This window comes from Saccoglossus kowalevskii, chromosome 11 (genome assembly GCF_978046115.1).
Source record: "Saccoglossus kowalevskii chromosome 11, keSacKowa6.1, whole genome shotgun sequence".
Lineage (NCBI taxonomy): Eukaryota > Metazoa > Hemichordata > Enteropneusta > Harrimaniidae > Saccoglossus > Saccoglossus kowalevskii.
The window spans coordinates 4543119-4570917 of NC_140651.1; the positions used below are offsets into that span (position 1 = coordinate 4543119).

Sequence of the window (27799 nt, forward strand, 5' to 3'; positions counted from 1 at the left end):
GTGATTCCCTGGATATAGAACCCCAGTGATACTTGCATGGAAGTCACAGTGATTCCCTGGATATAGAACCCCAGTGATACTTGCATGGAAGTCACAGTGATTCCCTGGATATAGAACCCCAGTGATACTTGCATGGAAGTCACAGTGATTCCCTGGATATAGAACCCCAGTGATACCTGCATGGAAGTCACAGTGATTCCCTAGATATAGAACCCCAGTGATACTTGCATGGAAGTCACAGTGATTCCCTGGATATAGAACCCCAGTGATACTTGCATGGAAGTCACAGTGATTCCCTGGATATAGAATCCCAGTGATACTTGCATGGAAGTCACAGTGATTCCCTGGATATAGAACCCCAGTGATACTTGCAGGGAAGTCACAGTGATTCCCTGGATATAGAACCCCAGTGATACTTGCATGCAAGTCACAGTGATTCCCTGGATATAGAATCCCAGTGATATTTGCATGGAAGTCACAGTGATTCCCTGGATATAGAACCCCAGTGATACTTGCATGGAAGTCACAGTGATTCCCTGGATATAGAACCCCAGTGATACTTGCATGGAAGTCACAGTGATTCCCTGGATATAGAATCCCAGTGATACTTGCATGCAAGTCACAGTGATTCCCTGAATATAGAACCCCAGTGATACTTGCATGGAAGTCACAGTGATTCCCTGGATATAGAACTACAGTGATACTTGCATGGAAGTCACAGTGATTCCCTGGATATAGAACCCCAGTGATACTTGCATGCAAGTCACAGTGATTCCCTGAATATAGAACCCCAGTGATACTTGCATGGAAGTCACAGTGATTCCCTGGATATAGAACCCCAGTGATACTTGCATGCAAGTCACAGTGATTCCCTGGATATAGAACTACAGTGATACTTGCATGGAAGTCACAGTGATTCCCTGGATATAGAACCCCAGTGATACTTGCATGCAAGTCACAGTGATTCCCTGAATATAGAACCCCAGTGATACTTGCATGGAAGTCACAGTGATTTCCTGGATATAGAACCCCAGTGATACTTGCATGCAAGTCACAGTGATTCCCTGGATATAGAACCCCAGTGATACTTGCATGGAAGTCACAGTGATTCCCTGGATATAGAACCCCAGTGATACTTGCATGCAAGTCACAGTGATTCCCTGGATATAGAATCCCAGTGATATTTGCATGGAAGTCACAGTGATTCCCTGGATATAGAACCCCAGTGATACTTGCATGGAAGTCACAGTGATTCCCTGGATATAGAACCCCAGTGATACTTGCATGGAAGTCACAGTGATTCCCTGGATATAGAATCCCAGTGATACTTGCATGCAAGTCACAGTGATTCCCTGGATATAGAACCCCAGTGATACTTGCATGGAAGTCACAGTGATTCCCTAGATATAGAACTACAGTGATACTTGCATGGAAGTCACAGTGATTCCCTGGATATAGAATCCCAGTGATACTTGCATGCAAGTCACAGTGATTCCCTAGATATAGAACCCCAATGATACTTGCATGCAAGTCACAGTGATTCCCTGAATATAGAACCCCAGTGATACTTGCATGCAAGTCACAGTGATTCCCTGGATATAGAACCCCAGTGATACTTGCATGCAAGTCACAGTGATTCCCTGGATATAGAACCCCAGTGATACTTGCATGGAAGTCACAGTGATTCCCTGGATATAGAACCCCAGTGATACTTGCATGCAAGTCACAGTGATTCCCTGGATATAGAATCCCAGTGATATTTGCATGGAAGTCACAGTGATTCCCTGGATATAGAACCCCAGTGATACTTGCATGGAAGTCACAGTGATTCCCTGGATATAGAACCCCAGTGATACTTGCATGGAAGTCACAGTGATTCCCTGGATATAGAATCCCAGTGATACTTGCATGGAAGTCACAGTGATTCCCTGGATATAGAATCCTAGTGATACTTGCATGGAAGTCACAGTGATTCCCTGGATATAGAACCCCAGTGATACTTGCATGGAAGTCACAGTGATTCCCTGGATATAGAACCCCAGTGATACTTGCATGGAAGTCACAGTGATTCCCTGGATATAGAACCCCAGTGGTACTTGCATGGAAGTCACAGTGATTCCCTGGATATAGAATCCCAGTGATACTTGCATGGAAGTCACAGTGATTCCCTGGATATAAAACCCCAGTGGTACTTGCATGGAAGTCACAGTGATTCCATGGATATAGAACCCCAGTGATACTTGCATGGAAGTCACAGTGATTCCCTGGATATAGAACCCCAGTGATACTTGCATGGAAGTCACAGTGATTCCCTGGATATAGAATCCCAGTGAAACTTGCATGGAAGTCACAGTGATTCCCTGGATATAGAACCCCAGTGATACTTGCATGGAAGTCACAGTGATTCCCTGGATATAGAACCCCAGTGATACTTGCATGCAAGTCACAGTGATTCCCTGGATATAGAACTACAGTGATACTTGCATGGAAGTCACAGTGATTCCCTGGATATAGGATCCCAGTGATACTTGCATGGAAATCACAGTGATTCCCTGGATATAGAACCCCAGTGATACTTGCATGGAAGTCACAGTGATTCCCTGGATATAGAATCCCAGTGATACTTGCATGGAAGTCACAGTGATTCCCTGAATATAGAACCCCAGTGATACTTGCATGGAAGTCACAGTGATTCCCTGGATATAGAATCCCAGTGATACTTGCATGGAAGTCACAGTGATTCCCTGAATATAGAACCCCAGTGATACTTGCATGGAAGTCACAGTGATTCCCTGGATATAGGATCCCAGTGATACTTGCATGGAAATCACAGTGATTCCCTGGATATAGAACCCCAGTGATACTTGCATGGAAGTCACAGTGATTCCCTGGATATAGAATCCCAGTGATACTTGCATGGAAGTCACAGTGATTCCCTGGATATAGAATCCTAGTGATACTTGCATGGAAGTCACAGTGATTCCCTGGATATAGAACCCCAGTGATACTTGCATGGAAGTTACAGTGATTCCCTGGATATAGAACCCCAGTGATACTTGCATGGAAGTCACAGTGATTCCCTGGATATAGAACCCCAGTGATACTTGCATGGAAGTCACAGTGATTCCCTGGATATAGAACCCCAGTCATACTTGCATGGAAGTCACAGTGATTCCCTGGATATAGAACCCCAGTCATACTTGCATGGAAGTCACAGTGATTCCCTGGATATAGAACCCCAGTCATACTTGCATGGAAGTCACAGTGATTCCCTGGATATAGAACTCCAGTCATACTTGCATGGAAGTCACAGTGATTCCCTGGATATAGAACCCCAGTGATACTTGCATGGAAATCAGTGATTCCCTGGATATAGAACCCCAGTGATACCTGCATGCAAGTCACAGTGATTCCCTGGATATAGAACCCCAGTGGTACTTGCATGGAAGTCACAGTGATTCCCTGGATATAGAACCCCAGTGGTACTTGCATGGAAGTCACAGTGATTCCCTGGATATAGAAACCCAGTGAAACTTGCATGGAAGTCACAGTGATTCCCTGGATATAGAACTACAGTGATACTTGCATGGAAGTCACAGTGATTCCCTGGATATAGAATCCCAGTGATACTTGCATGGAAATCACAGTGATTCCCTGGATATAGAACCCCAGTGATACTTGCACGGAAGTCACAGTGATTCCCTGGATATAGAACCCCAGTGATACTTGCATGGAAGTCACAGTGATTCCCTGGATATAGAACCCCAGTGATACTTGCATGCAAGTCACAGTGATTCCCTGGATATAGAACCCCAGTGATACTTGCATGGAAGTCACAGTGATTCCCTGGATATAGAACCCCAGTGATACTTGCATGGAAGTCACAGTGATTCCCTGGATATAGAACCCCAGTGATACTTGCATGCAAGTCACAGTGATTCCCTGGATATAGAACCCCAGTGATACTTGCATGGAAGTCACAGTGATTCCCTGGATATAGAACCCCAGTGGTACTTGCATGGAAGTCACAGTGATTCCCTGGATATAGAACCCCAGTGATACTTGCATGGAAGTCACAGTGATTCCCTGGATATAGAACCCCAGTGATACTTGCATGGAAGTCACAGTGATTCCCTAGATATAGAACTACAGTGATACTTGCATGGAAGTCACAGTGATTCCCTGGATATAGAATCCCAGTGAAACTTGCATGCAAGTCACAGTGATTCCCTGGATATAGAACCCCAGTGATACTTGCATGGAAGTCACAGTGATTCCCTGGATATAGAACCCCAGTGATACTTGCATGCAAGTCACAGTGATTCCCTGGATATAGAATCCCAGTGATACTTGCATGGAAGTCACAGTGATTCCCTGGATATAGAACCCCAGTGATACTTGCATGGAAGTCACAGTGATTCCCTGGATATAGAATCCCAGTGATACTTGCATGGAAGTCACAGTGATTCCCTGGATATAGAACCCCAGTCATACTTGCATGGAAGTCACAGTGATTCCCTGGACATAGAATCCCAGTGATACTTGCATGGAAGTCACAGTGATTCCCTGGATATAGAACTACAGTGATACTTGCATGGAAGTCACAGTGATTCCCTGGATATAGAACCTCAGTGATACTTGCATGGAAGTCACAGTGATTCCCTGGATATTGAACTACAGTGATACTTGCATGCAAGTCACAGTGATTCCCTGGATATAGAATTCCAGTGATACTTGCATGGAAATCACAGTGATTCCCTGGATATAGAACCCCAGTGATATTTGCACGGAAGTCACAGTGATTCCCTGGATATAGAACCCCAGTGATACTTGCATGCAAGTCACAGTGATTCCCTGGATATAGAACCCCAGTGATACTTGCATGCAAGTCACAGTGATTCCCTGGATATAGAACCCCAGTGATACTTGCATGGAAGTCACATTGATTCCCTGGATATAGAACCCCAGTGATACTTGCATGGAAGTCACAGTGATTCCCTGGATATAGAATCCCAGTGATACTTGCATGCAAGTCACAGTGATTCCCTGGATATAGAACTACAGTGATACTTGCATGGAAGTCACAGTGATTCCCTGAATATAGAACCCCAGTGATACTTGCATGGAAGTCACAGTGATTCCCTGGATATAGGATCCCAGTGATACTTGCATGGAAATCACAGTGATTCCCTGGATATAGAACCCCAGTGATACTTGCATGGAAGTCACAGTGATTCCCTGGATATAGAATCCCAGTGATACTTGCATGGAAGTCACAGTGATTCCCTGGATATAGAACCCCAGTGATACTTGCATGGAAATCAGTGATTCCCTGGATATAGAACCCCAGTCATACTTGCATGGAAGTCATAGTGATTCCCTGGATATAGAACTACAGTGATACTTGCATGGAAGTCACAGTGATTCCCTGGATATAGAACCCCAGTGATACTTGCATGGAAGTCACAGTGATTCCCTGGATATAGAACCCCAGTCATACTTGCATGGAAGTCACAGTGATTCCCTGGATATAGAACCCCAGTGATACTTGCATGGAAGTCACAGTGATTCCCTGGATATAGAACCCCAGTCATACTTGCATGGAAGTCATAGTGATTCCCTGGACATAGAACCCCAGTGATACTTGCATGCAAGTCACAGTGATTCCCTGGATATAGAACCCCAGTGATACTTGCATGGAAGTCACAGTGATTCCCTGGATATAGAACTACAGTGATACTTGCATGGAAGTCACAGTGATTCCCTGGATATAGAACTACAGTGATACTTGCATGGAAGTCACAGTGATTCCCTGGATATAGAACCCCAGTGATACTTGCATGGAAGTCACAGTGATTCCCTGGATATAGAACCCCAGTCATACTTGCATGGAAGTCACAGTGATTCCCTGGATATAGAACCCCAGTGATACTTGCATGGAAATCAGTGATTCCCTGGATATAGAACCCCAGTGATACCTGCATGCAAGTCACAGTGATTCCCTGGATATAGAACCCCAGTGGTACTTGCATGGAAGTCACAGTGATTCCCTGGATATAGAACCCCAGTGGTACTTGCATGGAAGTCACAGTGATTCCCTGGATATAGAATCCCAGTGATACTTGCATGAAAGTCACAGTGATTCCCTAGATATAGAACTACAGTGATACTTGCATGGAAGTCACATTGATTCCCTGGATATAGAATCCCAGTGATACTTGCATGCAAGTCACAGTGATTCCCTGGATATAGAACCCCAGTGATACTTGCATGGAAGTCACAGTGATTCCCTGGATATAGAACCCCAGTGATACTTGCATGGAAGTCACAGTGATTCCCTGGATATAGAATCCCAGTGATACTTGCATGGAAGTCACAGTGATTCCCTGGATATAGAACCCCAGTCATACTTGCATGGAAGTCACAGTGATTCCCTGGACATAGAATCCCAGTGATACTTGCATGGAAGTCACAGTGATTCCCTGGATATAGAACTACAGTGATACTTGCATGGAAGTCACAGTGATTCCCTGGATATAGAACCTCAGTGATACTTGCATGGAAGTCACAGTGATTCCCTGGATATAGAACTACAGTGATACTTGCATGCAAGTCACAGTGATTCCCTGGATATAGAATCCCAGTGATACTTGCATGGAAATCACAGTGATTCCCTGGATATAGAACCCCAGTGATATTTGCACGGAAGTCACAGTGATTCCCTGGATATAGAACCCCAGTGATACTTGCATGCAAGTCACAGTGATTCCCTGGATATAGAACCCCAGTGATACTTGCATGCAAGTCACAGTGATTCCCTGGATATAGAACCCCAGTGATACTTGCATGGAAGTCACATTGATTCCCTGGATATAGAACCCCAGTGATACTTGCATGGAAGTCACAGTGATTCCCTGGATATAGAATCCCAGTGATACTTGCATGCAAGTCACAGTGATTCCCTGGATATAGAACTACAGTGATACTTGCATGGAAGTCACAGTGCTTCCCTGAATATAGAACCCCAGTGATACTTGCATGGAAGTCACAGTGATTCCCTGGATATAGGATCCCAGTGATACTTGCATGGAAATCACAGTGATTCCCTGGATATAGAACCCCAGTGATACTTGCATGGAAGTCACAGTGATTCCCTGGATATAGAACCCCAGTGATACTTGCATGGAAGTTACAGTGATTCCCTGGATATAGAACCCCAGTGATACTTGCATGGAAGTCACAGTGATTCCCTGGATATAGAACCCCAGTGATACTTGCATGGAAGTCACAGTGATTCCCTGGATATAGAACCCCAGTCATACTTGCATGGAAGTCACAGTGATTCCCTGGATATAGAACCCCAGTGATACTTGCATGCAAGTCACAGTGATTCCCTGGATATAGAACCCCAGTGATACTTGCATGGAAGTCACAGTGATTCCCTGGATATAGAATCCCAGTGATACTTGCATGCAAGTCACAGTGATTCCCTGGATATAGAACTACAGTGATACTTGCATGGAAGTCACAGTGATTCCCTGAATATAGAACCCCAGTGATACTTGCATGGAAGTCACAGTGATTCCCTGGATATAGGATCCCAGTGATACTTGCATGGAAATCACAGTGATTCCCTGGATATAGAACCCCAGTGATACTTGCATGGAAGTCACAGTGATTCCCTGGATATAGAACCCCAGTGATACTTGCATGGAAGTTACAGTGATTCCCTGGATATAGAACCCCAGTGATACTTGCATGGAAGTCACAGTGATTCCCTGGATATAGAACCCCAGTGATACTTGCATGGAAGTCACAGTGATTCCCTGGATATAGAACCCCAGTCATACTTGCATGGAAGTCACAGTGATTCCCTGGATATAGAACCCCAGTGATACTTGCATGCAAGTCACAGTGATTCCCTGGATATAGAACCCCAGTGATACTTGCATGGAAGTCACAGTGATTCCCTGGATATAGAACTACAGTGATACTTGCATGGAAGTCACAGTGATTCCCTGGATATAGAACTACAGTGATACTTGCATGGAAGTCACAGTGATTCCCTGGATATAGAACCCCAGTGATACTTGCATGGAAGTCACAGTGATTCCCTGGATATAGAACCCCAGTCATACTTGCATGGAAGTCACAGTGATTCCCTGGATATAGAACCCCAGTGATACTTGCATGGAAATCAGTGATTCCCTGGATATAGAACCCCAGTGATACCTGCATGCAAGTCACAGTGATTCCCTGGATATAGAACCCCAGTGGTACTTGCATGGAAGTCACAGTGATTCCCTGGATATAGAACCCCAGTGGTACTTGCATGGAAGTCACAGTGATTCCCTGGATATAGAATCCCAGTGATACTTGCATGAAAGTCACAGTGATTCCCTAGATATAGAACTACAGTGATACTTGCATGGAAGTCACAGTGATTCCCTGGATATAGAATCCCAGTGAAACTTGCATGGAAGTCACAGTGATTCCCTGGATATAGAACTACAGTGACACTTGCATGGAAGTCACAGTGATTCCCTGGATATAGAATCCCAGTGATACTTGCATGGAAATCACAGTGATTCCCTGGATATAGAACCCCAGTGATACTTGCACGGAAGTCACAGTGATTCCCTGGATATAGAACCCCAGTGATACTTGCATGGAAGTCACAGTGATTCCCTGGATATAGAACCCCAGTGGTACTTGCATGGAAGTCACAGTGATTCCCTGGATATAGAACCCCAGTGGTACTTGCATGGAAGTCACAGTGATTCCCTGGATATAGAATCCCAGTGATACTTGCATGAAAGTCACAGTGATTCCCTAGATATAGAACTACAGTGATACTTGCATGGAAGTCACAGTGATTCCCTGGATATAGAACCTCAGTGATACTTGCATGCAAGTCACAGTGATTCCCTGGATATAGAACCCCAGTGATACTTGCATGGAAGTCACAGTGATTCCCTGGATATAGAATCCCAGTGATACTTGCATGGAAGTCACAGTGATTCCCTGGATATAGAACCCCAGTGATACTTGCATGGAAGTCACAGTGATTCCCTGGATATAGAATCCCAGTGAAACTTGCATGGAAGTCACAGTGATTCCCTGGATATAGAACTACAGTGATACTTGCATGGAAGTCACAGTGATTCCCTGGATATAGAAACCCAGTGATACTTGCATGGAAATCACAGTGATTCCCTGGATATAGAACCCCAGTGATACTTGCACGGAAGTCACAGTGATTCCCTGGATATAGAACCCCAGTGATACTTGCATGGAAGTCACAGTGATTCCCTGGATATAGAACCCCAGTGATACTTGCATGCAAGTCACAGTGATTCCCTGGATATAGAACCCCAGTGATACTTGCATGGAAGTCACAGTGATTCCCTGGATATAGAACCCCAGTGATACTTGCATGGAAGTCACAGTGATTCCCTGGATATAGAACCCCAGTGATACTTGCATGGAAGTCACAGTGATTCCCTGGATATAGAACCTCAGTGATACTTGCATGCAAGTCACAGTGATTCCCTGGATATAGAATCCCAGTGATACTTGCATGCAAGTCACAGTGATTCCCTGGATATAGAACCCCAGTGATACTTGCATGCAAGTCACAGTGATTTCCTGGATATAGAATCCCAGTGATACTTGCATGGAAGTCACAGTGATTCCCTGGATATAGAATCCCAGTGATACTTGCATGCAAGTCACAGTGATTCCCTGGATATAGAACTACAGTGATACTTGCATGGAAGTCACAGTGATTCCCTGAATATAGAACCCCAGTGATACTTGCATGGAAGTCACAGTGATTCCCTGGATATAGGATCCCAGTGATACTTGCATGGAAATCACAGTGATTCCCTGGATATAGAACCCCAGTGGTACTTGCATGGAAGTCACAGTGATTCCCTGGATATAGAATCCCAGTGATACTTGCATGGAAGTCACAGTGATTCCCTGGATATAGAATCCTAGTGATACTTGCATGGAAGTCACAGTGATTCCCTGGATATAGAACCCCAGTGATACTTGCATGGAAGTTACAGTGATTCCCTGGATATAGAACCCCAGTGATACTTGCATGGAAGTCACAGTGATTCCCTGGATATAGAACCCCAGTGATACTTGCATGGAAGTCACAGTGATTCCCTGGATATAGAACCCCAGTCATACTTGCATGGAAGTCACAGTGATTCCCTGGATATAGAACCCCAGTGATACTTGCATGCAAGTCACAGTGATTCCCTGGATATAGAACCCCAGTGATACTTGCATGGAAGTCACAGTGATTCCCTGGATATAGAACTACAGTGATACTTGCATGGAAGTCACAGTGATTCCCTGGATATAGAACTACAGTGATACTTGCATGGAAGTCACAGTGATTCCCTGGATATAGAACCCCAGTGATACTTGCATGGAAGTCACAGTGATTCCCTGGATATAGAACCCCAGTCATACTTGCATGGAAGTCACAGTGATTCCCTGGATATAGAACCCCAGTGATACTTGCATGGAAATCAGTGATTCCCTGGATATAGAACCCCAGTGATACCTGCATGCAAGTCACAGTGATTCCCTGGATATAGAACCCCAGTGGTACTTGCATGGAAGTCACAGTGATTCCCTGGATATAGAACCCCAGTGGTACTTGCATGGAAGTCACAGTGATTCCCTGGATATAGAATCCCAGTGATACTTGCATGAAAGTCACAGTGATTCCCTAGATATAGAACTACAGTGATACTTGCATGGAAGTCACAGTGATTCCCTGGATATAGAATCCCAGTGAAACTTGCATGGAAGTCACAGTGATTCCCTGGATATAGAACTACAGTGATACTTGCATGGAAGTCACAGTGATTCCCTGGATATAGAATCCCAGTGATACTTGCATGGAAATCACAGTGATTCCCTGGATATAGAACCCCAGTGATACTTGCACGGAAGTCACAGTGATTCCCTGGATATAGAACCCCAGTGATACTTGCATGGAAGTCACAGTGATTCCCTGGATATAGAACCCCAGTGGTACTTGCATGGAAGTCACAGTGATTCCCTGGATATAGAACCCCAGTGGTACTTGCATGGAAGTCACAGTGATTCCCTGGATATAGAATCCCAGTGATACTTGCATGAAAGTCACAGTGATTCCCTAGATATAGAACTACAGTGATACTTGCATGGAAGTCACAGTGATTCCCTGGATATAGAACTACAGTGATACTTGCATGGAAGTCACAGTGATTCCCTGGATATAGAACTACAGTGATACTTGCATGGAAGTCACAGTGATTCCCTGGATATAGAACCTCTGTGATACTTGCATGCAAGTCACAGTGATTCCCTGGATATAGAACCCCAGTGATACTTGCATGGAAGTCACAGTGATTCCCTGGATATAGAATCCCAGAGATACTTGCATGGAAGTCACAGTGATTCCCTGGATATAGAACCCCAGTGATACTTGCATGGAAGTCACAGTGATTCCCTGGATATAGAATCCCAGTGAAACTTGCATGGAAGTCACAGTGATTCCCTGGATATAGAACTACAGTGATACTTGCATGGAAGTCACAGTGATTCCCTGGATATAGAATCCCAGTGATACTTGCATGGAAATCACAGTGATTCCCTGGATATAGAACCCCAGTGATACTTGCACGGAAGTCACAGTGATTCCCTGGATATAGAACCCCAGTGATACTTGCATGGAAGTCACAGTGATTCCCTGGATATAGAACCCCAGTGATACTTGCATGCAAGTCACAGTGATTCCCTGGATATAGAACCCTAGTGATACTTGCATGGAAGTCACAGTGATTCCCTGGATATAGAACCCCAGTGATACTTGCATGGAAGTCACAGTGATTCCCTGGATATAGAACCCCAGTGATACTTGCATGGAAGTCACAGTGATTCCCTGGATATAGAACCTCAGTGATACTTGCATGCAAGTCACAGTGATTCCCTGGATATAGAATCCCAGTGATACTTGCATGCAAGTCACAGTGATTCCCTGGATATAGAACCCCAGTGATACTTGCATGCAAGTCACAGTGATTTCCTGGATATAGAATCCCAGTGATACTTGCATGGAAGTCACAGTGATTCCCTGGATATAGAACCCCAGTGATACTTGCATGGAAGTCACAGTGATTCCCTGGATATAGAACCCCAGTGATACTTGCATGGAAGTCACAGTGATTCCCTGGATATAGAATCCCAGTGATACTTGCATGGAAGTCACAGTGATTCCCTGGATATAGAACCCCAGTGATACTTGCATGGAAGTCACAGTGATTCCCTGGAAAAAGAACCCCAGTGATACTTGCATGGAAGTCACAGTGATTCCCTGCATATAGAACCCCAGTGATACTTGCATGGAAGTCACAGTGATTCCCTGGATATAGAACTACAGTGATACTTGCATGCAAGTCACAGTGATTCCCTGGATATAGAACCCCAGTGATACTTGCATGCAAGTCACAGTGATTCCCTGGATATAGAACCCCAGTGATACTTGCATGCAAGTCACAATGATTCCCTGGATATAGAATCCCAGTGATACTTGCATTGAAGTCACAGTGATTCCCTGGATATAGAATCCCAGTGATACTTGCATGGAAGTCACGGTGATTCCCTGGATATAGAACCCCAGTGATACTTGCATGGAAGTCACAGTGATTCCCTGGATATAGAACCCCAGTGATACTTGCATGGAAGTCACAGTGATTCCCTGGATATAGAACCCCAGTCATACTTGCATGGCAGTCACAGTGATTCCCTGGATATAGAACCCCAGTCATACTTGCATGGAAGTCACAGTGATTCCCTGGATATAGAACCCCAGTGATACTTGCATGGAAGTCACAGTGATTCCCTGGATATAGAACCCCAGTCATACTTGCTTGGAAGTCACAGTGATTCCCTGGACATAGAACCCCAGTCATACTTGCATGGCAGTCACAGTGATTCCCTGGATATAGAATCCCAGTGATATTTTCATGCAAGTCACAGTGATTCCCTGGATATAGAACCCCAGTGATTCCCTGGATATAGAACCCCAGTGATTCCCTGGATATAGAACCCCAGTGATTCCCTGGATATAGAACCCCAGTGATACTTGCATGGAAGTCACAGTGATTCCCTGGATATAGAACTACAGTGATACCTGCTTGGAAGTCACAGTGATTCCCTGGATATAGAACCCCAGTGATACTTGCATGGAAGTCACAGTGATTCCCTGGATATAGAACCCCAGTGATTCCCTGGATATAGAACCCCAGTGATACTTGCATGGAAGTCACAGTGATTCCCTGGATATAGAACTACAGTGATACCTGCTTGGAAGTCACAGTGATTCCCTGGATATAGAACCCCAGTGATACCTGCATGGAAGTCACAGTGATTCCCTGGATATAGAACCCCAGTGATACTTGCATGGAAGTCACAGTGATTCCCTGGATATAGAACCCCAGTGATACTTGCATGGAAGTCACAGTGATTCCCTGGATATAGAACCCCAGTGATACTTGCATGGAAGTCACAGTGATTCCCTGGATATAGAACCCCAGTGATACTTGCATGGAAGTCACAGTGATTCCCTGGATATAGAACTACAGTGATACTTGCATGGAAGTCACAGTGATTCCCTGGATATAGAACCCCAGTGATACTTGCATGGAAGTCACAGTGATTCCCTGGATATAGAACCCCAGTGATACTTGCATGGAAGTCACAGTGATTCCCTGGATATAGAACCCCAGTGATACTTGCATGGAAGTCACAGTGATTCCCTGGATATAGAATCCCAGTGATACTTGCATGGAAGTCAAAGTGATTCCCTGGATATAGAACCCCAGTGATACTTGCATGGAAGTCACAGTGATTCCCTGGATATAGAACTACAGTGATACTTGCATGGAAGTCACAGTGATTCCCTGGATATAGAACTACAGTGATACTTGCATGGAAGTCACAGTGATTCCCTGGATATAGAACCCCAGTGATACTTGCATGCAAGTCACAGTGATTCCCTGGATATAGAACTACAGTGATACTTGCATGGAAGTCACAGTGATTCCCTGGATATAGAACCCCAGTGATACTTGCATGGAAGTCACAGTGATTCCCTGGATATAGAACTACAGTGATACTTGCATGGAAGTCACAGTGATTCCCTGGATATAGAACCCCAGTGATACTTGCATGGAAGTCACAGTGATTCCCTGGATATAGAACTACAGTGATACTTGCATGGAAGTCACAGTGATTCCCTGGATATAGAACTACAGTGATACTTGCATGGAAGTCACAGTGATTCCCTGGATATAGAACTACAGTGATATTTACATGGAAGTCACAGTGATTCCCTGGATATAGAACCCCAGTGGTACTTGCATGGAAGTCACAGTGATTCCCTGGATATAGAACCCCAGTGATATTTACATGGAAGTCACAGTGATTCCCTGGATATAGAACCCCAGTGATACTTGCATGGAAGTCACAGTGATTCCCTGGATATAGAACCCCAGTGATACTTGCATGGAAGTCACAGTGATTCCCTGGATATAGAACCCCAGTGATACTTGCATGGAAGTCACAGTGATTCCCTGGATATAGAACTACAGTGATACTTGCATGGAAGTCACAGTGATTCCCTGGATATAGAACTACAGTGATACTTGCATGGAAGTCACAGTGATTCCCTGGATATAGAACTACAGTGATACTTGCATGGAAGTCAAAGTGATTCCCTGGATATAGAATCCCAGTGATACTTGCATGGAAGTCACAGTGATTCCCTGGATATAGAACCCCAGTGATATTTGCATGGAAGTCACAGTGATTTCCTGGATATAGAACCCCAGTGATACTTGCATGGAAGTCACAGTGATTCCCTGGATATAGAACTACAGTGATACTTGCATGGAAGTCACAGTGATTCCCTGGATATAGAACCCCAGTGATACTTGCATGGAAGTCACAGTGATTCCCTGGATATAGAACTACAGTGATACTTGCATGGAAGTCACAGTGATTCCCTGGATATAGAACTACAGTGATATTTGCATGGAAGTCACAGTGATTCCCTGGATATAGAACCCCAGTGATACTTGCATGGAAGTCACATTGATTCCCTGGATATAGAATCCCAGTGATACTTGCATGCAAGTCACAGTGATTCCCTGGATATAGAACCCCAGTGATACTTGCATGGAAGTCACAGTGATTCCCTGGATATAGAACCCCAGTGATACTTGCATGGAAGTCACAGTGATTCCCTGGATATAGAATCCCAGTGAAACTTGCATGGAAGTCACAGTGATTCCCTGGATATAGAACCCCAGTGATACTTGCATGGAAGTCACAGTGATTCCCTGGATATAGAACCCCAGTGATACTTGCATGGAAGTCACAGTGATTCCCTGGATATAGAACTACAGTGATACTTGCATGGAAGTCACAGTGATTCCCTGGATATAGAACTACAGTGATATTTGCATGGAAGTCACAGTGATTCCCTGGATATAGAACCCCAGTGATACTTGCATGGAAGTCACAGTGATTCCCTGGATATAGAACTACAGTGATACTTGCATGGAAGTCACAGTGATTCCCTGGATATAGAACTACAGTGATATTTGCATGGAAGTCACAGTGATTCCCTGGATATAGAACCCCAGTGATACTTGCATGGAAGTCACATTGATTCCCTGGATATAGAATCCCAGTGAAACTTGCATGGAAGTCACAGTGATTCCCTGGATATAGAACCCCAGTGATACTTGCATGGAAGTCACAGTGATTCCCTGGATATAGAATCCCAGTGATACTTGCATGGAAGTCACAGTGATTCCCTGGATATAGAACTACAGTGATACTTGCATGGAAGTCACAGTGATTCCCTGGATATAGAACTACAGTGATATTTGCATGGAAGTCACAGTGATTCCCTGGATATAGAACCCCAGTGATACTTGCATGGAAGTCACAGTGATTCCCTGGATATAGAACTACAGTGATACTTGCATGGAAGTCACAGTGATTCCCTGGATATAGAACTACAGTGATATTTGCATGGAAGTCACAGTGATTCCCTGGATATAGAACCCCAGTGATACTTGCATGGAAGTCACATTGATTCCCTGGATATAGAATCCCAGTGATACTTGCATGCAAGTCACAGTGATTCCCTGGATATAGAACCCCAGTGATACTTGCATGGAAGTCACAGTGATTCCCTGGATATAGAATCCCAGTGATACTTGCATGGAAGTCACAGTGATTCCCTGGATATAGAACCCCAGTGATACTTGCATGGAAGTCACAGTGATTCCCTGGATATAGAATCCCAGTGAAACTTGCATGGAAGTCACAGTGATTCCCTGGATATAGAACCCCAGTGATACTTGCATGGAAGTCACAGTGATTCCCTGGATATAGAACTACAGTGATATTTACATGGAAGTCACAGTGATTCCCTGGATATAGAACCCCAGTGATACTTGCATGCAAGTCACAGTGATTCCCTGGATATAGAACCCCAGTGAAACTTGCATGGAAGTCACAGTGATTCCCTGGATATAGAACCCCAGTGATACTTGCATGGAAGTCACAGTGATTCCCTGGATATAGAACCCCAGTGATACTTGCATGGAAGTCACAGTGATTCCCTGGATATAGAACTACAGTGATACTTGCATGGAAGTCACAGTGATTCCCTCGATATAGAACTACAGTGATACTTGCATGGAAGTCACAGTGATTCCCTGGATATAGAACTACAGTGATACTTGCATGGAAGTCAAAGTGATTCCCTGGATATAGAACCCCAGTGATACTTGCATGGAAGTCACAGTGATTCCCTGGATATAGAACCCCAGTGATATTTGCATGGAAGTCACAGTGATTTCCTGGATATAGAACCCCAGTGATACTTGCATGGAAGTCACAGTGATTCCCTGGATATAGAACTACAGTGATACTTGCATGGAAGTCACAGTGATTCCCTGGATATAGAATCCCAGTGATACTTGCATGGAAGTCACAGTGATTCCCTGGATATAGAACCCCAGTGATACTTGCATGGAAGTCACAGTGATTCCCTGGATATAGAATCCCAGTGAAACTTGCATGGAAGTCACAGTGATTCCCTGGATATAGAACTACAGTGATACTTGCATGGAAGTCACAGTGATTCCCTGGATATAGAACTACAGTGATACTTGCATGGAAGTCAAAGTGATTCCCTGGATATAGAATCCCAGTGATACTTGCATGGAAGTCACAGTGATTCCCTGGATATAGAACCCCAGTGATATTTGCATGGAAGTCACAGTGATTTCCTGGATATAGAACCCCAGTGATACTTGCATGGAAGTCACAGTGATTCCCTGGATATAGAACTACAGTGATACTTGCATGGAAGTCACAGTGATTCCCTGGATATAGAACCCCAGTGATACTTGCATGGAAGTCACAGTGATTCCCTGGATATAGAACTACAGTGATACTTGCATGGAAGTCACAGTGATTCCCTGGATATAGAACTACAGTGATATTTGCATGGAAGTCACAGTGATTCCCTGGATATAGAACCCCAGTGATACTTGCATGGAAGTCACATTGATTCCCTGGATATAGAATCCCAGTGATACTTGCATGCAAGTCACAGTGATTCCCTGGATATAGAACCCCAGTGATACTTGCATGGAAGTCACAGTGATTCCCTGGATATAGAACCCCAGTGATACTTGCATGGAAGTCACAGTGATTCCCTGGATATAGAATCCCAGTGAAACTTGCATGGAAGTCACAGTGATTCCCTGGATATAGAACCCCAGTGATACTTGCATGGAAGTCACAGTGATTCCCTGGATATAGAACCCCAGTGATACTTGCATGGAAGTCACAGTGATTCCCTGGATATAGAACTACAGTGATACTTGCATGGAAGTCACAGTGATTCCCTGGATATAGAACTACAGTGATATTTGCATGGAAGTCACAGTGATTCCCTGGATATAGAACCCCAGTGATACTTGCATGGAAGTCACAGTGATTCCCTGGATATAGAACTACAGTGATACTTGCATGGAAGTCACAGTGATTCCCTGGATATAGAACTACAGTGATATTTGCATGGAAGTCACAGTGATTCCCTGGATATAGAACCCCAGTGATACTTGCATGGAAGTCACATTGATTCCCTGGATATAGAATCCCAGTGAAACTTGCATGGAAGTCACAGTGATTCCCTGGATATAGAACCCCAGTGATACTTGCATGGAAGTCACAGTGATTCCCTGGATATAGAATCCCAGTGATACTTGCATGGAAGTCACAGTGATTCCCTGGATATAGAACTACAGTGATACTTGCATGGAAGTCACAGTGATTCCCTGGATATAGAACTACAGTGATATTTGCATGGAAGTCACAGTGATTCCCTGGATATAGAACCCCAGTGATACTTGCATGGAAGTCACAGTGATTCCCTTGGATATAGAACTACAGTGATACTTGCATGGAAGTCACAGTGATTCCCTGGATATAGAACTACAGTGATATTTGCATGGAAGTCACAGTGATTCCCTGGATATAGAACCCCAGTGATACTTGCATGGAAGTCACATTGATTCCCTGGATATAGAATCCCAGTGATACTTGCATGCAAGTCACAGTGATTCCCTGGATATAGAACCCCAGTGATACTTGCATGGAAGTCACAGTGATTCCCTGGATATAGAATCCCAGTGATACTTGCATGGAAGTCACAGTGATTCCCTGGATATAGAACCCCAGTGATACTTGCATGGAAGTCACAGTGATTCCCTGGATATAGAATCCCAGTGAAACTTGCATGGAAGTCACAGTGATTCCCTGGATATAGAACCCCAGTGATACTTGCATGGAAGTCACAGTGATTCCCTGGATATAGAACTACAGTGATATTTACATGGAAGTCACAGTGATTCCCTGGATATAGAACCCCAGTGATACTTGCATGCAAGTCACAGTGATTCCCTGGATATAGAACCCCAGTGAAACTTGCATGGAAGTCACAGTGATTCCCTGGATATAGAACCCCAGTGATACTTGCATGGAAGTCACAGTGATTCCCTGGATATAGAACCCCAGTGATACTTGCATGGAAGTCACAGTGATTCCCTGGATATAGAACTACAGTGATACTTGCATGGAAGTCACAGTGATTCCCTCGATATAGAACTACAGTGATACTTGCATGGAAGTCACAGTGATTCCCTGGATATAGAACTACAGTGATACTTGCATGGAAGTCAAAGTGATTCCCTGGATATAGAACCCCAGTGATACTTGCATGGAAGTCACAGTGATTCCCTGGATATAGAACCCCAGTGATATTTGCATGGAAGTCACAGTGATTTCCTGGATATAGAACCCCAGTGATACTTGCATGGAAGTCACAGTGATTCCCTGGATATAGAACTACAGTGATACTTGCATGGAAGTCACAGTGATTCCCTGGATATAGAATCCCAGTGATACTTGCATGGAAGTCACAGTGATTCCCTGGATATAGAACCCCAGTGATACTTGCATGGAAGTCACAGTGATTCCCTGGATATAGAATCCCAGTGAAACTTGCATGGAAGTCACAGTGATTCCCTGGATATAGAACCCCAGTGATACTTGCATGGAAGTCACAGTGATTCCCTGGATATAGAACCCCAGTGATACTTGCATGGAAGTCACAGTGATTCCCTGGATATAGAACTACAGTGATACTTGCATGGAAGTCACAGTGATTCCCTGGATATAGAACTACAGTGATATTTGCATGGAAGTCACAGTGATTCCCTGGATATAGAACCCCAGTGATACTTGCATGGAAGTCACAGTGATTCCCTGGATATAGAACTACAGTGATACTTGCATGGAAGTCACAGTGATTCCCTGGATATAGAACTACAGTGATATTTGCATGGAAGTCACAGTGATTCCCTGGATATAGAACCCCAGTGATACTTGCATGGAAGTCACATTGATTCCCTGGATATAGAATCCCAGTGATACTTGCATGCAAGTCACAGTGATTCCCTGGATATAGAACCCCAGTGATACTTGCATGGAAGTCACAGTGATTCCCTGGATATAGAATCCCAGTGATACTTGCATGGAAGTCACAGTGATTCCCTGGATATAGAACCCCAGTGATACTTGCATGGAAGTCACAGTGATTCCCTGGATATAGAATCCCAGTGAAACTTGCATGGAAGTCACAGTGATTCCCTGGATATAGAACCCCAGTGATACTTGCATGGAAGTCACAGTGATTCCCTGGATATAGAACTACAGTGATACTTGCATGGAAGTCACAGTGATTCCCTCGATATAGAACTACAGTGATACTTGCATGGAAGTCACAGTGATTCCCTGGATATAGAACTACAGTGATACTTGCATGGAAGTCAAAGTGATTCCCTGGATATAGAACCCCAGTGATACTTGCATGGAAGTCACAGTGATTCCCTGGATATAGAACCCCAGTGATATTTGCATGGAAGTCACAGTGATTTCCTGGATATAGAACCCCAGTGATACTTGCATGGAAGTCACAGTGATTCCCTGGATATAGAACTACAGTGATACTTGCATGGAAGTCACAGTGATTCCCTGGATATAGAATCCCAGTGATACTTGCATGGAAGTCACAGTGATTCCCTGGATATAGAACCCCAGTGATACTTGCATGGAAGTCACAGTGATTCCCTGGATATAGAATCCCAGTGAAACTTGCATGGAAGTCACAGTGATTCCCTGGATATAGAACCCCAGTGATACTTGCATGGAAGTCACAGTGATTCCCTGGATATAGAACCCCAGTGATACTTGCATGGAAGTCACAGTGATTCCCTGGATATAGAACTACAGTGATACTTGCATGGAAGTCACAGTGATTCCCTGGATATAGAACTACAGTGATATTTGCATGGAAGTCACAGTGATTCCCTGGATATAGAACCCCAGTGATACTTGCATGGAAGTCACAGTGATTCCCTGGATATAGAACTACAGTGATACTTGCATGGAAGTCACAGTGATTCCCTGGATATAGAACTACAGTGATATTTGCATGGAAGTCACAGTGATTCCCTGGATATAGAACCCCAGTGATACTTGCATGGAAGTCACATTGATTCCCTGGATATAGAATCCCAGTGATACTTGCATGCAAGTCACAGTGATTCCCTGGATATAGAACCCCAGTGATACTTGCATGGAAGTCACAGTGATTCCCTGGATATAGAATCCCAGTGATACTTGCATGGAAGTCACAGTGATTCCCTGGATATAGAACCCCAGTGATACTTGCATGGAAGTCACAGTGATTCCCTGGATATAGAATCCCAGTGAAACTTGCATGGAAGTCACAGTGATTCCCTGGATATAGAACCCCAGTGATACTTGCATGGAAGTCACAGTGATTCCCTGGATATAGAACTACAGTGATATTTACATGGAAGTCACAGTGATTCCCTGGATATAGAACCCCAGTGATACTTGCATGCAAGTCACAGTGATTCCCTGGATATAGAACCCCAGTGATATTTACATGGAAGTCACAGTGATTCCCTGGATATAGAACCCCAGTGATACTTGCATGCAAGTCACAGTGATTCCCTGGATATAGAACTACAGTGATATTTACATGGAAGTCACAGTGATTCCCTGGATATAGAACCCCAGTGATACTTGCATGCAAGTCACAGTGATTCCCTGGATATAGAACTATAGTGATATTTACATGGAAGTCACAGTGATTCCCTGGATATAGAACCCCAGTGATACTTGCATGCAAGTCACAGTGATTCCCTGGATATAGAACCCCGTGATACTTGCATGGAAGTCACAGTGATTCCCTGGATATAGAACCCCAGTGATACTTGCATGCAAGTCACAGTGATTCCCTGGATATAGAACCCCAGTGATACTTGCATGGAAGTCACAGTGATTCCCTGGATATAGAACTACAGTGATATTTACTAGTTTCACCGAAATGTACTGAGAATATATCAGGAGTTCCTAACAAATAAAATTAGTGATCTTCTGTGCTTTAAAATAAGTGTCAGCTATAGTTACATTGGATTCTGAACAGTCGGTTCGTATTACCATGTATTCTAATAGTTAATGTATAAAATATTGAAATGAAGACATCATGTCTTCTCTAATAACAATCTAGGTAGGAGTGAAAGGTTTTAGAAGCTTTTATGTCATGTCAGTCAACCCTGTGACAATAGTGGTTCCTCATTGTTTAAATTTTGTAATAAGCAACATAGGCCTTTTCACAGTGTTCATCTCATCTCAGAGTGAAGCATATACAGTGTATTGTTCATTTTGCAAGTTGTATAATGCATATTTGTACAACTCTGCTCAAGTGAATTGGCTGACTTGTATATTGATTACTATCATATGTTCTACTAATATTTTAAGCAGTGATTTTTTAAAAGTGAGAATTTCTATTTTTTTATTTTTAATAAATGAGGTTTTAGTTCATTTTTTTGCATATTAATGAGCAAAAATTGACCAAATATATTGAACAAGTTTTGGTACGTGCAAATTGTGTGTAAATGAAAAACTTGTCAGATTAGTTTTTTATTTCATTTACTTGCATATTAATTGGCCTATTAGCATATTTAGCATTTATATATAATACTCGACCACTTGATCTGTCGTTAATTTATTGTTGATTTATGTACACATACAGCATTGTAAATACTAGAGAAATTATTGTTTGATTCATAGCCTTGCATAAATAATTACCTAATGAGTATTTTAACATTAATATGTAATATTTAACTACTTTCTTATAATCTGTCAACAATTTTTCGTATATTCTCATATCGCATGGCAAATGAAACACAGATCAAGATTCATTCATTCATTCATTGCCTTGCATGTTGATTGACTGACTATAAGCTGTATGTTTCATTATCAAGTTTTTGTCTTGGTAGCTTCCAATAATACAATCTACCGGTACATGCAGTAAAAAACATAAATAATTTCTAATAGTGTTGATTAATAATTACATCTTTCTACCTGAGAAGAGTATTGTGGCTGTGTTGTGCAAATCAACTTGTTTTTCCATCAGCTGAGACATACTCATTCCCTATTTCCAATTTAAAATAAGTACTCTAGGCAGTTTGTAAGTGTACACGCTGATAATGAGAGTGAGTATAAGATGTGAATTCACACCTATGATCATTTTTCACCGACAAGATTGACAAAATTCCAATCAATTTTCAAGATGATCAGAGTCCTCAAGGACATACATTAAACCTGTGAATGTTTCATTTATTACTATACATATTCACCTAAAGCATACATAGTGTGTAGTTCCTACTTCACATTTCAGAGACTACATTCATGTGTTCACATCATATTAACGGCAGTCTTTGATATATACACATGGTCATGGTGCAAATAACATGCTAGCGTGTTAATTGTATTCACTCAAGTTATCCTTCAATTATCCCAAAAAATCATCTTCTTTTGATGAGTTGTAATGCAAAATATTTCTTCTTATTAGCATGATACATGTCTTTTATTTATAATATTCATGGAAAATATTATCACATGCCTTTTTATAACTATGTGATTTTCTTTGCTTTGCACAACATGATAGTATATGTCATTGTGGTAAACAGGTTATTAGCCATATGCCTTTGAAAACTGAACAGTTGATAATAATGTACGTTTTTATATGCCTAGTCTGTATTACCACTAACCCCTGGGAGGAGTGATGCAACTGCTTGGTGTACTCATTAATGATGGTTACAGTGAGTGTAAAGGAATAATATTAGGTTTCCTCGATAAGCACTACACGATGTTTACAATAGTGCAGATGTTTGCATTTTCATTTTGAAAAACTGCCGCCATACGTCAGTCAGGCATGGGGCAGGAAACGTTCAGGCTGAGGTTTGGTGTAAAGTTACAACTTTGGTTTTGAAAAAAACAAAACAGTGTTACTTGGCCATGCATACACTCTAGTTTCTACTTCTCCCTTCTGGCCATAGTCTTGAAGTATCTTGAGTGAACGTGATCTGGTCTTTGCAGGATGGTGTTTTTGAATGAGCTTGTTTACACTCTGTAGCCATCATTGGCGACTACTCCGAGTGGTTGTTTCGTTCCACTCGGAGGTTATTGGTAGTATATCCCCCTGGCCAACCAATTCTCTAATCAGGATATACGTTTCAGATATACGACTGGCTATTATTATTTCCACTCTATCCAATGCACTTGATCATTGAACTAAATAACTCTGTCTGTTTTTTGCAGGTGCTTATATTTGCTGCATCATTAGCTGGATACATGTACTTTTACAAGTAAGTGATAGTTTGAGAAATGAAAACTAATGTTGTTTGTGAAATTGGTGTTGTGGCCTCAACTGAGCGATTGTCTACCGTCGTCATCCATCAGCCTTTATATTTCAAATTTCTTTCTTAAAATTTATACCGTTCATGTTTACCAGGACATTATTTTGGATGTTTAGTTGAAAAAAAATACTATTTTTGACTACTTCTCCAAAACCACCTGTTTGATTCATTTGTTATCATGTATTAAAATTAATCAGTTGTATTCATTGCATCATTCTCCTTTTTTTAATAATTATTTTTTTCAGTTCAGGTAAAAATTCTTGACTTTTTATTTAAAATATATAAGCAGGATCGTCTCTCAGATTTGCTGACTGTATTCCTGACATTTTCTGCTGAATCCTGTATTTTCCTTCAATCAGACATTCGTAATAACTGTGTATGTTCAATAAATGTTCTTACTCGTAGTTGATTCACTACTTTCAGGGAACATTTTCCTGTATTTGTTCAAAACTGCTAATCTTGCTTAGTTACTTGGTATGTAATATGCTGCCTAGGTGGATTACAAATTATTTTATTTTATGATAATATTCCTGTTAGTACTACTGTTCACTTCTAAATTACAGATCAGATTACATTCATGGTGTGAATTCAAAACAGCAAGCTACACAGCTGACGATGTCGTTGTGCATATTGTTTTTAACAACCGAGTGATTTGATTTAGTATGGCCGACTAGAGGCCATTTCCTTTTATTTGCTGTGTTCTTATCCCTCATTCAATGACCAGTTATTTTTAGAGTGGCTTGTTAAACTCTTCATCTTGATCACCTGATTTTTGTCAAAGAGATCTTTATATCCAATTACTTCAACATTGCAACTGATTTGGCTGAATTTTAGTCTCTGTTCAGGCGCAGCCTGAAAAGGGGAGTATAGTTTCTTATTTCCAGTTTCTGTCCGTCCTGTTTCCTTTACATCTTTAAGATTTTTTTAGAATTTCTGCAGCAGATATCGATGAAACTTGGCAGGTTGATGAATTGGTCTGTTGAATATGCTGTTGAATTTTTTTTTACAGATCTGAAAATCCTAAGTGGGTCTTTTTCATGATTTTCATCCACAATTACCTCTCCCAACAACACTGAGGGAACAACTGAGCTTGCTCAGAATAAATAATTAATGCTGAAATCTTGAAAAAAAAGTGTATATTATATCTTTAAACTGTAAAAATTGTATTCCATTATAAAGAGCCATCATTGAAATACCTGGTCACAAAGTTGAAGATCAGTGAAAACAATTTGCAGTTGCTGTTTATAAATCTTGGCCAGGCACATTGACACATGTAGTCTAAATATAGCTTCAGTTGTCAGGGCTAGTGGATAAATGGGTTTTACCATTATGAATCTCAATGGAATTAACAAAGAAGTCAAGTTGTTATAAAAGGTACATCAAGGTTTACTCAGATTTATGAATGAAGTTTCTTGAGCATGTATACATGTATGAGACATACTGTAGAATACTTTATTTTCGCTTGGAATTTCTTTTCGCTATTTCTGCAGAAGGGATGATTCCGTGAAATTAAAATCCAGCGAATATACTTTTTTTCCTATATTTCACATTAAACTCATCAAAAATCAGTGAAAATAAATTCCATACAAAACGCCAAAAAGCTTTTTCAGCGAAAATTAATTCCAGCAAAAATAAAGTATTCCACAGTAGTTTGGTTGCACTTGTGTACTCTGAGATTGTGTACATGGGTCAATGGAAGTTTTCAGTTATTAGTACAATACTAGATTAAAGGAAATCACTTTATGATGAGTTGTACTCACATAGAGTACATATTAATTCTCCTGTTTGAAGATGTTCCATGTATTATTTTAACATGAGTATTTTATAATTAAATGACAGGGACTATGACATTCATGTCTTTTTAACTTTATACATTGTATAATGATTGCAAATATTGAGTTATATTGAAATATTGAATGGATTTAAGATGGCTGACTGGTGGCCATATATATTGAGTTGCAGATGCACATGCATATTATATCCACAGCCATATAATAGTTAATCACATGAATGACTTTCCTCAATAACATTATTTAGCTTTATCTCAGTATCTCAACAATACTTTGGATCTGCATCCACAGTTGGATTCTAATCTTCAGTCCGTCATTAAACAAATATTGTGTGTTCTGTTACACAGCATTTTTCGTCATAGCAAATAAACATATCTGAATTCATGTGGAGTATGGTTGCGATGAAGAGAGGTTGGTTGCTGTGAGGGGGTGGTTGCTATAAAGGCAGTATGGTTGCTTTGAGGCCAATATTGTTGCTATGAGGGGGGATGGTTGCATAAAGAGAAGATGGTTGCTATTAGGAGAGGATGGTTGCTATGAGGAAAGGATGGTTGCTACGAAGAGAGGATGGTTGCTATGAAGAGAGGATAGTTGCATGAAGAGAAGATGGTCGCTATGAGGAGAGGGTGGTTGCTATGATGGCATGTTGGTTGCTATGAGAGAATGGTTGCTATGAGGAGAAGATGGTTTCTATGAGGGGAGCATAGTTGCTACAAGGAGCATAGTTGTTATGAAAAGGATAGTTTCTATGAGATGAAGGATGGTTGCTTTGTTGTGAATTGCTACTATTTGGAACCTTGTTTCGATGTAGAGAACAGTAGCTATTAAAGTTTTAGCTATAGGAGGGGAAGATGTTTGCTACATGTATGAATGGGTGTTTTCTGTGTGGGGAGGATGGTTGTTATTTTTAAACCACATTTATTTTGCCAAGATGTAGAATTATCTACAATTTGATACTTTCACATATGACACATTGACGACTGAAAGGTTACATTAGTGTCATTGAATGCTGGAAGTCCCTAGCCATCCAACGTAATGCTACATGTCTTTTGTGTTACCCTACTGCGAATATAATCTCATGTGACATTCAGCTCATCTGCTTCTTGTCTCCGGTGAATTATCCAATTCACAAACTATTTTTAATGTGCTTTTAGAAAGTTTATATTACACATACTTGATAAGGGATATAAAGTATAACTGATAACTGTTTGTGAAGTAGATTATGCTGTGAGTCTTGACTCAATCCACATGATAAAATACACTGCAGTTTGGTATTGTTAGAACGCAGTTTATGCAGATGTGAAAAATGGCATGTCATACAACTAAGTCATTCACTAAACTTGGAGATGTAGGAAATGAAATAAAATAAAAATAAATTGGTGAAATTACCAAAGATAATTTGCATAGAAATTAATGATACTGAGCTCATTTGCATAAAAAAATGTTTTTAATATCCCCTAAAACTGGGTTACCTGAAACATAAGATTTATTTTACATGGCCTTATAAATTACATTGGTATTTCATTGAATCACTGTGTGGAACCAATCACAAAATCA

At 41.9% G+C, this 27799-nt stretch overlaps 1 protein-coding gene across 1 annotated transcript in view; it reads left to right on the forward strand.

Moving 5' to 3' along the window:
• Positions 1 to 27799, forward strand: part of LOC102800646 (transmembrane protein 135-like) — a 154819-nt gene that overhangs the window by 93390 nt on the left and 33630 nt on the right. Inside the window, exon 6 of the mRNA XM_085505645.1 lies at positions 24355 to 24401. Coding sequence (XP_085361771.1) covers positions 24355 to 24401 — 47 coding nt within the window. The remainder of the gene's footprint in view (positions 1 to 24354; positions 24402 to 27799) is intronic.